This window comes from Panthera uncia, chromosome C2 (assembly GCF_023721935.1).
Source record: "Panthera uncia isolate 11264 chromosome C2, Puncia_PCG_1.0, whole genome shotgun sequence".
In the NCBI taxonomy this organism is placed as follows: Eukaryota; Metazoa; Chordata; class Mammalia; order Carnivora; family Felidae; genus Panthera; species Panthera uncia.
Genome location: NC_064810.1, coordinates 57,769,451 through 57,785,012, shown reverse-complemented (window position 1 = coordinate 57,785,012; position 15,562 = coordinate 57,769,451). Strand labels below are relative to the sequence as shown.

The following is a 15,562-nucleotide window of genomic DNA, read 5'->3' as shown; positions in this document are numbered from 1 at the left end:
AACATAGAGTGTATACAGTGTACTCTTGGCTTCAGGAGTAGATTCCTGTGATTCATCACTTATACAAAACACCCAGTGCTCATCCCAAGTGCCCTCCTCAATGCCCATCACCCATTTTCCCTGCCCCCCACCCCTTTCTACCCTCAGTTTGTTCTCTGTATTTAAAAGTCTCTTATGGTTTGTCTTCCTCTCTGTTTGTAACTATATATTTTTGTTTCTTTCCCTTCCCATATGGTCTTCTGTTAAGTTTCTCAACTTCCACATATGAGTGAAACCATGATATCTGTCTTTCTCTGACTGACTTATTTTACTTAGCATAATACCCTCCAGTTCCATCCAAGTTGTTGCAAATGGCAAGATTTCATTCTTTTTCATTGCCAAGTAGTATTCCATTGTGTATATAAAACACATCTTCTTTATCCATTCATCAGTCAATGGACACTTAGGCTCTTTCCATAATTTGGCTATTGTTGAAAGTGCTGCTATAAACATTGGGGTATATGTGCCCCTATGAATCAGCACTCCTGTATCCTTTGGATAAACTCCTAGTAGCGCTATTTCTGGGTCATAGGGTAATCAATCTTTAATTTTTTGAGGAACCTCCACACTGTTTTCCAGAGTGGCTGCACCAGTTTGCATTCCCCAACAGTGCAAGAGTGTTGCCCTTTCTCCACATCTTCACCAACATCTGTTGTTCCATGAGTTTTTAATTTTAGCCACTCTGACCAATCTGAGGTGGTATCTCATTGTAGTTTTGATTTGTATTTCCCTGATTATGAATGATAGTGAGCATCTTTTCATGGGTCTCTTAGCCATTTGGATGTCTTCTTTTGGCCAATTGACTTTTAACAAGACTTCCAAACCCATTCAATGGAAAAATGATAGTTTCTTCAGTAAATAGTGCTGAGGCAATTGGATATACATACACAGAAGAATGAATTTGGACCTCTACCTCATACAACATGTAAAAATAAGTAAAAATGGATCAGATATTTAATATAAGAACTAAAACAATAGAATCTATGTTTGTATAAAATTTTAATACTATTTTTCCTTAGAGGAAAACACAAGAGTAGATCTTCATGATCTTGGATTTGTCAATATTATTTTGCTACAGCATCAAAAGCATATATACATAAATACATAAATAAATAAATTATACTTCATAAAAATTAAAAACTTTTGTACATCAAAGGACACTATAAAGAGAATGAAAAGACAACATATGGAATGTGAGAAAATATTTGCAAATCATATATCTGATAAGGGACTAGAACCCAGAATATATAAAGAAGTCTTACAACTCAACAACAGATAAGCAACTCAATTAAAATGGGCAAAAGACTGAATAGACATTCCTTCAAAGAAAATATATAAATGGCCAATAAGCACATGAAGAAATGCTCAATGTCATTAGTTATTAGAGGAACGCAAATCAAAATCACGATGAGACACCACTCACAGACACTAGGATTACTAGAATTTTTTTTTAATGGAAAATAACAAGTGATAGCAAAGATGTGGACAAATTGAACTCCTTGTACTGTGCTGGTGGGAATGTAAAATGTTGCAGCTGCTTTGGAAAAGGTCTGGCAACCTTTCTTCAAAAGGTTAAACATAGTTTCCACAAGACCCAGCAATATCCAAGTGAAATGAAAGTATATGTCCACATTAAAACTTGTACATGAATGCTTATAGCCATACTATTCACAAAAGTCAAAAAGTCGAAACAATCCAAATGTTCGTCAAACTGATAAAGGAAATGTGTTATATTCATACAGTGGAATATTATTCAGGCAAAAAAGGAATGAAGTACTGATATGTTACAAAACAGTTGAACTTCAAAAACATTGTGCTAAGTAAAAGAAGCCAGATAAAAAAGATTACATATTATAATCTTGATTCTGTTTGCATGAAATACGAAGAACAGAAAAATCTGTGGAGATAGAAAGTGACTAATGGCTGCCAGAGGCTGGCAGAAAGGGTTAATGGGAGTAACTACTTAATGTGTATGGAATTTCCTTTGGGGATGATGAAAATGTTCTGAAACTAGATAGTGCACAACACTAGAGAGTTGTACAACATTACACTAAGTTGTATGCTTTAAAATATTAAAATAATAATATTTATGTTAAATTGACCATGAAGATTACTGCAAAGAGAAATTTCAAAGAGTTCTGGTGCAATAGTAATGTCTGAAATCTAGATGCAGATGTATGCAGTCACTTCCTCTATGGACACCATTAATTTGAATGCATACACTTTGTGTTTGTAAAAATTAATTTATTACTATATATGCACACTTTGGAGTCCATCTTTTAACTCCCTTAAAGTAACCCAATGAAGGAATCCACTTAAATTCCTTAAAAATCTTTTAAGTTATTTTAAGACCTCTGAAAGCAGCCTGGTAAAGGAATGCACAACAATCTAGTGCTGGTTACAACCTCTATCATCAAGCACAGAAGTGTAGAAGGGATTTAAGGCAGAGTTGGAGACCCTGCTTTTGCAAATTTGTTATCAAACTCAGTGCTAATTGCCTGTGACTATACGTGCATTGGCTTATAAACCTCTTTGGAATGGAAGCTGTGTCTTAAACATCTTTGCTTCTCTACAAATAGATGGCACAGTGTGTAGCACATAGTAGGTGTTCAATAAATATTTCTTTATAATTCTTAAATGAATTAAATAACATCATCTATGCAAAGTTAAACAATTGCCTTTAACAACCTGGAGAAGCTTATACTATAGATTATGGAATGAATCCTTTCTGGAGAAAATTGCACATTCACATAATGAGGTAAAATATTGAATTTTTTAAGAAGTAGTACTTTTTTAACTGGCAAAATAAATGATAAAAATAAGCAAAACTTGCAAAACATTACTTCCAGGATATTAATGATACTATGAAATAGTAATTCAGTGCTATTAGATTATTTATATAATGTATATTAATATAATGTATAATAAAATTAAATGCAGTGGCATTGAGTCCACCCTCCTTGGAAGAGGGACTGTCTTGTGTAATTCTGTCTTCTTTTGTGGGAATTAACCCCCTTCTGTGCAAGAGGGAGGAATTCAGCCAAGGTCAGAGGCAACCCAAAAATGACTTATGACATGGAAGTGTCCCAGGGGTATTACTGTGTCTCCTCTGTCCCATTTTGGGGTCATTCCACAGCCACTACAGATGGTTGCCCAGTTTGTAAAGTGCATAAAGGTTCCTGTTCTAGGAAAAAGTTGGAGCTGAAATTAGGATCAACAATCTGTCTCCCTTGGGGAGGAAGGGGCCAAAGGGAAGAGAGGAAGCTTCTCTCTTGAACCCTGTGCCTGTGGGGCGGGGGGGGGGGGGGGCGATGTGCTTATTAGGATCACACTGGGGATGAGCAAGAAAGATGGAGATGTGAGAAGGAAAAGTTACCTAGAAGACAGGAAGGGCTTTTTAAATTTCCCTTTGGAGATTCCTATTCTAATTTGTACTCTCCAGAATTTCTTATCACTTTTGAATCAGTGCTCCTGCCCTAAGGGGAGGTCCCCAGGACTTTGCTTTGGCCGTCTTCTCTTGTCTGGCAGCAACCTTCACTCTGGAATTGCTTCCTTCCTGTAGCTTCATGAGCATCTCAAACTTTCATTATCTTCCTTCCAAATCTTCCAATCAGCCGTATGGACTCTTTGTCTTTAGTGTTTCCTGTTTTAGTCCATTTCAGCCAAACATCTTCCTAATACACTTCACTTGCCTAATAAATGTCTTCCATAATGCCGCTCTTTAGTGAGTCCCCGCAGAGCATCTGCGGTGCTTCCCATGTTGGGCTCACATTTAACCAACATTCAAGGCCTTCCACAGTCCACCCACACCTACCTTCCTTGATTGCTTCTGGACTCCACCATGAACCTCTACTCCAGCCCCACAGCCTTACCTGCCATCATCGCATGTCTTCACCCTATGCTGCTCTCTCCACTCATAGGGCAACCACTCATCTGCCTCCACTTACCACAATTCTGGCCTTCCTGTCAAGCCCAGCCCATTTCCCACATTCTTAAGGAAGCTTTCCATGTTCACCCTAGGGGAAGTGATTTCTCTTTTCTAGCAAATTTTATGCCATTTAAGGTCTGTGCCTCTCATTTATCAGACATTTCCTTGCACTGTAGTAATGTATGGAAATGTTCTTTATCCCATGAAGAATTATAATGTCTGGAAAGCAGGAACTGTGTCATATTTTTCTGGGTCATCCTTGCTTCCTTCACAAAAGTCAAATGAATTATTTCAGAATTGGCTTTGAAATGGGTGTGAATTTGCCTTTTATGAAGTGATGAAAGCAAACATAATAGGGAAAGAGTTCAAGAAAAATTCCTTTTCCTTCTGTATGTGGGAGTACTCAGTGAGCTGAGTACTGAAGGAGAAAAATATACTATGAAATTATATTTAAAAACAATGCTTTGCATAAAAATGATGTGGAGGTGTGACACAAAAAATATTTCTCCCCTTCAAATATCTTTCTTTGGCGCTATTGGGAATTTTCCTGTTTTGCATCTGACTCTCTTTCTTTGTCCAAGTTAAGAATTGGTCCATGTAAGAACAGGGCTGTGGCAGAGTCAGGGCTTGGACGCTGCTGGGAAAGCAGTATTCTCCCAGAATGAGGAAAAGTGCTTTGCAAAGCAAAGCCCCAGAAGAAAAGGTGACAGAGCTGGGGAACAATCCCTGGAATGCACATGGGCCTGTACATCCTCCCCAACCTCCCTTGGTCAGTCCGTGATTAGGAACTTCACAAAGTCAAGTGGTCATTCTCTTAGCAGAAAAGTGAGAGTGGTATGAGTAGGCAGGAAGTGAAAGGCACAATCTCTGTTTCAGAGTGAGTAGTCAGCATGGCCTCCAAAGCATCCTTTCCTTGTGGCCCTCCACACTCACTTGGAGCACCTGCTGAATGAGCATCCTGTTTTTCCAAGTGCCTGAAGATGTCATACAGGCTGTATTCTGTCCTTATACTTAAGTAATAGGGAAAAGGGAATCAACGCAGACAGATGACGTTTGTGTTGTATTTAGGGTAATTTTTCAAGCCTCAAAATAAATCTAGGGACTTAACTTTGTGTCCGTGATCTTTGAGGTGGTGATTTGCACATCATGCAAACTCCTTTGAGCTGGGTTACTGGGTTCGGTTAGTGTGCAAATGCAGGAGTCCTCTCAGACTAACTCTGACTCTAGACACACACAAGTATTGTTTTTGCAACCAGTTTCAATTCTTTATCTTGCTTTTCTATTTCAGAACAGACTCAAAATAATTCAGAATACCCTCTAATAAGTAAGTATCAAACTAGTCAAATAAAAATAAGGAAATAAGATTGTTTCATGGTTGAAGAAAGGATAAAAGTTGGATTTTCCTAATGGAGTGAATTTTTTTTTGTATTAGGTTTTCTATGTGGGAACCCTTGTCCCTATTTCTATTCATACCCTCCCCCCAGACAGCTGTGTCTGTTGTTGGTAATGACTTGGCTGCTGTCCTAACCTAAGCAGCAGCTGCAGCATGGATAATGAAGACTTTGTTACCACTCTGTTGTTATCTAAGCACTATTTGCCCAGCTTCAGTAGCTCCTGACCACCTTTACCTTGAACCAAGCATATGAGGAAGGAGGTAGATAACTATGTTAATATATTTAGAAATAAAAATTTGCTGCATAAAATACTTAACATATATACAAAATTAATGCTGTGTGATGCATTCTGATTTTTTTATATCCTGTTGTGATTCTTATTTTTAATGTTTTTTGTGGTCTATTAAATTGTTTCGCGATCCGTCGATTAGTTGCAACCTATCATGGACAAACAGAACATTAACGCATGTTAACATTGATCATAGCAATGAGTATAAGCTGTATGCCCAGCAGAGCATATTTGGAGATAACAAGGCTATCTGTAGATAACAAAATTATATAGTATATGGAGATACCAAAGAGTTACGAGACAACAAAAAGACCTTTGTGTTAAAGAAACTGGAATTTAGTATCAAAAACATGTTGGCTTGGGTCCCAACTACAACTCACTAGCTATCTGACCTTGGGTAAGAGTCTTGGAACAATAACCCTTTTATCAAGGCATGGAACTAGATAAAAATAACAGTTTCCTTACTTTTCTTTAGTGGTGAATATAAGAGTTAAGTAAGACAATGTCAATGAAAGGGCTTGGTGAAGTGCTTTCTGAGAGCTGTTATGGGTATTCTTTTAGAGGGGATCAATCCTAGCAGAATTACAAATTCTTACAAAAGATGAATTTTAACCCAGAGCCACCCACATATGCTCATCAATAAAGCAAGAGGTGGGTGAGAATACTGAGGCCAGGGGTTCTGTGGGAATGCATCCCGGAAGGGAAATAGAGGCATCAGCTGGAAATCTCCTTCATTCAAGTTCTGATGATGCAGGAGGTATTACTGATCCTATTATATCTGAAATTTCCTAACTGTCTTTAGCATTGACTCACATTTCAGATACAACTGGTGCCTCAGGACCACCCTCTCAGGAAGTGACGGCGGACAAACGATGGATGCTTTATAGTTTGCTTCCTTTGGGGGCATTGCCTCTGCTCATTACCTGTTTGTGCCTGTTCTTCTGCCTTAGAAGGCACCAAGGTGGGTTCTACCTTCCATCTGCTGCTTATATGCTACACATTTGGGGGTCAGTTACTAGGGCTGATTGATTTTTAGTTGGTTCTTGTTTTCTTTCCCATATTCTGCAAGGAGCCATGGATAATGATTTCCTCAGGGACAACATCCTTCCACCAAAAAGACAAATGGATTAATTCAGGTCCCCTTCAGTCATAGAGAGGCATGTTCTCCACAGCACAGTGCTCCAGGCAGGGCCTGTGCTAAAGAGGGCATGTGGCTGGGACTGACCCATTCCACTTGTGTCTGTCTTAAGTTTATGTGACAAGCAGCTCTTCTAAACTTTAAGGGTAGTGAAAGGGAGGTTGACATAATCTCTCAGGCCAACAAGTCTGCTTTGAGTTAGTTTGTCTCATCCTCTTTTTCAGAGCCACACCACATCATACCACTCATACACGCCCTTGCCTAAATGAAGACTGTGTTTCCCAGAAGGAAATTCCTATGTCTGTACTTTCTTTTGCCACCACAAACACAGGCCTGAACTGAACTCTCACCCAAAAGTAATGCATTTGAAAAAATGTGGGTTTGGCTAGGACAAGAGAGGTGTGAAATCTTGGAAACAATTCCCTTCTGCTTGTTTAAGAATTCCTTTGGTGTCGGGAGCAAACACTTAAACATAGTAAGAAAGAGATGTGTAGAGAATTCTGATGCAGCTCTGTTCCAAAACATCCCTGTTCTCTCTCTCTTTACTTTTCCCGCTCTGCCATCTCTTCCCATCCCAGCTCCCACATGGGCAGCCTCAGGGTAGCTACAGAAATAGAGCTAGACAGAGCAACCCTTTTCTCTGCCACAAGAGAAAGCTTTGTCTGGGCAAAAGTACTTTCGGTGTTTTGTGGTAAGGACTTCCGGAGCCTAGAACATTCTCAGAATACTGAAGGAATCCTCTGTAACCCCCACTTCACATGTGCAACTCCAAGTCTCTTTCGATAGTCCCTCCCTAGCTTTCACCATCTTTCTTGAGGCTGCTTTAGAAAACTTTAGAAAAAGAGGCAGGAATAAATGCTTTGATCTACTATAGCTGAAGTGAACTGGGCCATAGGAGATCCTGGCCTTTGTGGGTGAGGGGACAGCAGTGGGTCTGGCATCAGGTATAGAATGTCCCCAGAACAGGATTTCCAGCCTGTTTAAAGTGATACAGTACATCCTGCCCCTTCCTCTTGGATATGCCATAGGACTCTCCGGAGTCAGAAGGGAAGAGCCAGTGAATGTACACAAACCGAAGTGTATGTGCCTTGTTGGTTCCAGCAAATAAACACGCCAAAACAAATAACAACGCTGCCACTGGCCTGGGAGGCATCCCACCTCTGCCCCAGAATTTCAACCTAGCAATCTGATTCCAGAACACATATTCTTACCACAACCTTAACTTACAGGGAATTGGGAAAGAATTTGGTGTTGTTCTTTACTCTTCTTGGTTTCTTATTTGTCTTTTTGAATTCCAGCAGAAAAAAAGGAGCCTTCTGACACAGCAGCAAGGGAAATTAACCTGGTATGTTCCATGCATCTGTTAAAACAAATGCAATCTATGTTATACCATCTTAATCTTGATATAATATTTTAAATTTAATAAGTCTATGTAACATTTACCCTGTCCCAGGAACTGTTCTAAATGCTATATATAGACTTACTTCTAAAAATGTGTTTATTTTTTTAATGTTTATTTATTGGAGAGAGAGAGAGAGAGCAGAGGAGGGGCAGAGAGAGAGGGAGACACAGAATCTGAAACAGGCTCCAGGCTCTGAGCTGTCAGCACAGAGCCCGACACGGGGCTCGAACTCAACAAACTGTGAGATCATGACTTGAGCCGAAGTCGGACACTTAACCGACTGAGCCACCCAGGCATCCCTAAAAATGTGTTTATTTTACATTAATCTCCATCTGCAGCAAAGATTCTTCAGAATTCACAAGTCTCACAATAAGTGGCCTTTTGGAAGGGCATTAGTGGCAGGGTAGACCTGAAGCAGAAAAGTCAGAGAGTAGCTTGTACAGCCTTGGCTTGCTGTTGGCCTGTTATGTGACTTCAGGCTATTTAAATATTCTCACAAAAACACCTTACAGTCTTTTGGTAGAGAATTGAGAGTTAATGAAAGAATGAACCATAAATAATCTCATAAATGACAGGTGATTTCTTCACAGACTCCCAGCAGCTAAAGAAACATGACCCTAAGTCTAGTTATTATGCAAAAACTCTCATAATGTGTGTGGGCTCATCAAGGAAGAGACCTCTCAGACAAAGCCAAGGGCATTTTGGAAGCAGTGTCGTTTCCCTATAAGTTCTTGGAATCTAAACATAGGCTTTTTATTTGGGGCTCAATATTGTGTAAATATTGGAACTCAAAAAAAATGGAAGATGAGGCAATACATATCTGAAAAAATTTTTATGAGGGTCTTCAGTTAAAAACAAATAATTGTAAATGAGGTACTGCAAAGGAACGTGTCTGTGTGTGTGTGTGTAGTGTGTGTGTGTGTGTGTGTGTGTGTGTGTGTGTGTGCATGTTTCACTGTGGAAGGGTAGAGATAAAGTTGTAGTAACCTTCTCAAAAGTTCCAGAAATACCAAAGGCAGATACAGCCAATAATTTTATGTATAATATTAAATGACACTCAGCATTCCTCACCAGGTTGCCCAATTTTAAATCAAACCAAATACATTCAACTTTGTAAACTCGTATTAAGTTTTTAGTAAGCAGCAGTAGGCATCACTATGTTGGGTGCTGAAGTTTTGTTTTTTCAAGTAGGAAAATTTTCTTAAATGTTGTTTTCTTTCTTCCTATAGTGAACAACAACGAACTACATTCTGTTACAATCAGGACTGAGATCTATGAAACTATCTAAAACAATAATCTAAATAGTTTCTTGCTTAGATAAAGCCCAGCTTGGTTAAAATGTAGTCATATGTCTTCCTGTGTAGGCTGAACAAATTATTTATGATCTGAAGTTGAATTGAACGGGCTTCTCTATGTGTGCAATTATTTAGGAATTTTGTTTTAAGATGCCTGTGTCTTTTGCAGGAACTCACAGCTTTGGCCCATTTCAGTTGGCCAACATTTCAGAAAATATAGTGATGCCATATTAGATCTTTGAGATTAAAGATTTCTTAGGAAGGGACTTGTATTGAAATCAGTGGAATAGAAATCCAACGGAGAGAAAGGAACTGGTAAAATTATGGCAGGTACATATAAAAGCCGAAATTCTCATCTTATTCCACAACGGTCCCTGGAGTATATAAAAATAGTTAAAATACTGAAAACCCGGAACTGTGTATTTTTTTAAAGTGCTTTGTAAACTGTAAAATGGCATTACAAATATAGAGTAGGATAGTGGCTTTGGCGTTTGTCATCTCTATCCACAGACAGAGCCTTGTGGCCTCCACCCACTTTCCTGAGGTCCTACAGGATAGGCTCAGCCACAGGACACCGTGTTTTATTTTATCTCATTCATTCTAACCAAGTTTTCCACAGAAACCAGCCATCTTTTGGGAAGGGAGCCAGGTAACTGAGTTGACAGACTTTTATACAATTGTAAAAGTACAACAGGGATCTTGTTTCTATATTGAGGACTTATGGCTATTTATTAGGTCACATGACTGTTTTCTTCTTCAAAGCTTCTTTGGAGAAATTACCCAGGTTCCTTCGAATGGGGGTTGGGACACTTTTCAGCTGAGCTAAGAGACTGAGGGGGGTAAAGCTATTCCTGCCTCATTCAATCATCCTGCCTTAGAGCTATTTCCTGGGCAGCCACCTCATTGAAGGGTAGCGATGTACTCAGCATCTAATGCTTAGTTTCTCGGGATAGGGCCAGACGTGCACGTGTGGTAGAATTCTGCCAGGAAGGGGTAGGATATGGGTTACTTCACATACAAAATAAGGACGATAAAGGACCAGACAGGCATGTAGACTGTCAAAGACTGTGGATCTGATACCTTCACGGAGTTAGACCAAACTTCATGTATGTAAATTGACTGGCAAAATTGTGATTAAAAATTGAATTAACAACTCTTAGAGTTAAAATAATATCTTCATTTTTACTGGTAATGTCCTTGAATAGTTAGGAGTGGGTAACAAATAACTGAAAAGAGTGAGAAGCATCAGGACACATTTTATTTTAGTTTTTGTAAGTTCACCTCTTTTCCCATTTTTTTTCTTAATTTTTAAAAATATTTATTTATTTTTGAGAGAGAGAAAGCACGAGTAGGGGAGGGGCAGAGAGAGGGGGAACAGAGGATCCGAAGCAGGCTCTACGCTGACAGCAGAAAGCCTGATGTGGGGCTCGAACTCACAAACAGTGAGATCATGAGCCCAAGTTGGATGCTTAACCGATTGAGCCACCCAGGTGTCCCTCTTTTTTTTTTTTTTAAGTTCACCTCTTTCTCAGAAGCTTTAAGATATTTGAATTATTTGGAAGTATAATAATTTTCTTGTGATAATCCAAATATTGTAAAATTTTTCCTGCAGTTAGGCCCTCCTTTTCCAAAATTGAAAGCAATTTCTAATTCCAGGTTTTAAATCATAATAATGTATCTTGGATAACTCATCATATTTATTCTTTCTGACCCCTTAGAGGGCATCTGTTCTATTTTATTTTTAATCGTTTACTTCTAAGCTGTGTTAATGCTATCCATTATCTTATAAGCTGTCTGAAGTTTCTTGTGGGATATTTATGCTTTTCTTATTAATTTGGGCTGAGAGATTGAAAAGTATTCTGTTGGGGCACTTGGGTGGCTCATTTGGTTAAACATGTAGCTCTTGATTTTGGCTCAGGTCATGATCTCATGGTTCATGGGATGGAGCCCCATTTTGGGCTCTGTGCTGACAGTGCTAAGCCTGCTTGGGGTTCTCTCTCCCTCTCTCTACCCGTCCCCAGCTCATGCTCTGTCTCTCTCTAAATAAATAAATAAAACTTAAAGAAAAGTGTTCTGTGATGTTCCTAAGACTTTCATCTTTTAACAAATAAGAATATGCTAAAAATGTGGATGTCAGCAGCAAATGTGAGGAAGAATAAATTATTTCTGGTGATGTGTTGACTCCATTTAGCATATACTAATAGTTTGCTAATTGTATGCACTACCACATCCTTAAATGGTAGTTAAAACAATCTTTTTTCTCTTATAGGTTGATATTCCCCAGCCCTTTCGGAGTGAGGAAACTGAAGTGGGAACCGGGCAAAATCCCCAAACACTGCTATCAGAAACTGGTACTTATGATAATGACCCCTGGTTCAGGGTCCAGGAAGAGTCTGAAGTTTATTCTAACCCATGTCTGGAGGAAAACAAGCAGGGCATTGTTTACGCTTCTTTGAACCATTCTGTCATTGGAATAAACCCAAGACAATCAAGGAATGTGAAAGAAACACCTACAGAATATGCGGCCATATGTGTGAGGAGTTAAATTCGATCTTGATCTCCAACTGGTGATCACTGAAAGATATGCATGTCAACACCATTACCAAGCCCAACAAAAGGTTAAATAACATTCCTTGACCTGAGAAGCTTCACTTTAAGGAGGTTCATGTTGGTGCTCGGGTCTTAAGGGTTCATAGGACAAATGACTAAAATTTCTCCCCCCAAATTCTGAGGGAACTTTTTATATGACACCCTTGAACAACAACACAAAAACCTTTCCCTCCAAGACTAAGTGATATTATGAGTAGCAGAGTGGCAGAATATTTAAACGTAGCTACATTTTACCCAATGTACAAAGCTAATATATTTTTTGGAGGATAGGAGACACATGTAAGTAAGAGAGGTTTGTGTTATCTGGATCAGTTCACTACACTCTCTTGACAAAGAAAGGATGTCCCAATTTGACTAACTAACCATCAACACAGTCATGATAGTATGTTTATTTCTGGTCATTCTTCCATGATGAGAAATATTCCTCTGTCCCTCTAATACTGTTTTTTTTTTTTTTAATGTAAAGAGGTAACTTTAGACTTGATATAAGAAAAGAATGGAAAGCATAAATGGTTCAGTAAAGTTGTGGGCTACACCGACTACTGTAGAGCAGATGCTCCCCATACCTGACACGCAAATGGTTTTACATTGTTGAGCAAATATAGGTAGTAATGGAGCAATTAATGTGTGGTGCATTTATAAACAAAGTTGTGACTCAGTGGTTAGGTCACATGGACTAATGTATATGAATGTGATATAATGCTGCTGAATTAATATACTCGTGGGTGTTTAAATAAACATAAAAATAAGCATCATCGAGCAAATGCAGATTAATGACTTAAACTGCTTCATAGTTGATCTGATAGCAAATGAAAAGAACTATTAATGGAATGGAGAGGGGTGCCTGGGTGGCTCAGTCGGTTGAGCGCCCAACTGCAGCTCAGGTCATGGTCTTGCGGTTCATGAGTTCGGGCCCCACGTCAGGCTCTGTGCTAACAAACAGCTCAGAGCCTGGAGCCTCCTTCGGATTCTGTGTGTGTGTGTCTCTCTCCCCCTCCCCTGCTCATGCTCTGCCTCTCTCTGTCTCTCAAAAATAAATAAATGTTAAAAAAAAATGGAATGGAGAAAAGTCTTGAATATTTAGTTGGCCACCCCAGGTCACCATACTTTCACTAAGCACATCTGTATCTTGCTGTTCTTCTTACTCCTTTCTAGGGAAGTCAGGGCAAATCATCCAGAGTGAAGTGGTATAGCTTCATAACAATTCATTAAAAATTTTGTAGGTCCAGCCACTTGAGTAGAGCAAAAAGAGATGGGTTCAAACTTTCTGAATTTCCAGAGTACTTGAGTCTAATCATGTCAAACATAGCCTACAACTTCATTCAACAGCATGAGTCTATTAGACTTCTCAGGTGCTGCTACTGAAGAATGCAGTAGACCTCTTACAAAGTGGACAGCAAAGGTTGGGATCCATTTGCACAAATATGTGAGCTGCTGCACAAATGAATGCGGGATGTGTGTGTGTGTGTAAGGGAGGATAGATGACTTACAGAAGTGGTAAAAAAGACAAACTGACAAAACTGACATTCCATTTCAGTTTCCTAAAAAGTTTAAAATACTACAGCAAATGGATCATTAAAGAAAATGTATGAAAGAAACGTATGAAGTTGCGGGGACAGGAGTATGACATCCCATACAATTTTTTATGCCATGAAGATAAAACTGGGATTCTGTGGTGGAGCTTTCCTCATGTAACACTGGCATTAAGATTTTGCCCATTAGATTGAGATTGTGAGTCACTGTTATCTAGCCAGTATGATATGGCTATACCCGAAATTTTGAGCAATCAGTTCCAGGTAGGCTCTTTCAGCCAAGCTGCATTTATGGGCAATTACGTACAAAAGATATATTAGAATAACTGTTTGTGGTATTCTTAAATATAGAAACAGGAAGTATGGGGAGGATACATTTAGCTGTCCTTATCAGATAAACACACAATGCTGAACAGTTCCTTCATAATTTTTTTAAAATTTAAACAAAATACGTCTGTGTATTATTGAGGATATTCTTAGCATGTCTTATAGTAAAAATAATGTTGGTAAAGATTTCACTTCTATAAATGATTTATTCTTACATTTGTACCATGCTGCCAAAATACCAAATCATTCATGTTTTTATTCCTTCTTAATAAAAGCTATCAGAGTTATACATGTATTTCCCCCAACAAATCTACTCAGTATTATTTACATGGTGTATTTAATTAAGGAAATATGAGAAAAAGAATATGTATATAATTTAATGATTTTTCATGAATTTTTTTTGACAATTCAGGAGTATTTATTATTAATAGATACAAGCGTTTTATTTCTTTTTTTTTAATTTCTTATGCAGATTTTCTTTTCTTTTTATTTTTTTCAATATATGAAATTTATTGTCAAATTGGTTTCCATACAACACCCAGTGCTCATCCCAAAAGGTGCCCTCCTCAATACCCATCACCCACCCTCCCCTCCCTCCCACCCCCCATCAACCCTCAGTTTGTTCTGTTTTTAAGAGTCTCTTATGCTTTGGCTCTCTCCCACTCTAACCTCTTTTTTTTTTTCCTTCCCCTCCCCCATGGGTTTCTGTTAAGTTTCTCAGGATCCACATAAGAGTGAAAACAGATTTTTCATGAATTTTAAGCTTGTTGATCGTTACCTATAAGAAAGTAAAGTTATTAAAATTTATTTAGAATCAATTTGGTATTGGCTTTTGTACTAAAAACATGTGTGGACATGAAGTAGAAAGTGATTCTCAAACTTTATGGTACAAAAAACAGCCTGAAAAGCTTGATAAACTGTAAACTACCAACTGCTAGCACTAAGAAGTTCAGGAGATCCAGAATACGGTTCTACAATTTTCACAATGAAAGGCATCCCAGATAATTTAATGCAGGTTTCCCAGTGTAGAGGCTAGTTTGGTATATGTGGTTTATTTGATCAGTTTTGCCTACCAGTGAAGACTTTCTAAGCCCCAGAATTGATTCTCTGGCCAGATTATCTCCCCTCCTCTCCCCTCCTTGCCCCTCCTCTCCCCTCCCCTCCTCTTCTCTTGTTTCCCTCCTCTTCTCTCTGTCTCTCAATTTATTTTAGGTTCAGTAAAGTTGAGTGGAAAGTACAGGGAATTCCCATGTATTCCCTGCCCCTGTGCATGCACAGCCTCCTTCATCATCAACATCTTGCACCAGAGTGGTACATGGTACATCTGTTACAATCAGTGAACAAACATTGACACATCATTATCAACCAAAGTCCATTGTTTACATTAGGATTCATTCTTGGGTTTTAACTCTATTGGTTTTTACAAATGTATGGTGACATGTATCCTTTATTATAGTAATGTACATAATAGTCTCACTTCCCTAAAAATCTTCTGTGCCCTATCTATTTATCCTTCCCTCCCCCAATCTCCTGACAACCACTGATCCTTTTACTGTCTCCACAGTTTTGCTCTTTCCAGAATGTCATACAGTTGGAACCATATGTAAT

General features: G+C 38.6%; 1 protein-coding gene across 1 annotated transcript in view; it reads left to right on the top strand.

Annotated features, from left to right (window-relative positions):
- Nucleotides 1-14,218, top strand: part of BTLA (B and T lymphocyte associated) — a 33,056-nt gene extending 18,838 nt beyond the window's left edge. Inside the window, exons 3-6 of the mRNA XM_049628171.1 lie at nt 5,256-5,291; nt 6,471-6,611; nt 8,087-8,133; nt 11,755-14,218. Coding sequence (XP_049484128.1) covers nt 5,256-5,291; nt 6,471-6,611; nt 8,087-8,133; nt 11,755-12,030 — 500 coding nt within the window. The 3' untranslated portion in view covers nt 12,031-14,218. The remainder of the gene's footprint in view (nt 1-5,255; nt 5,292-6,470; nt 6,612-8,086; nt 8,134-11,754) is intronic.
- Nucleotides 14,219-15,562: the final 1,344 nt, after the last annotated feature.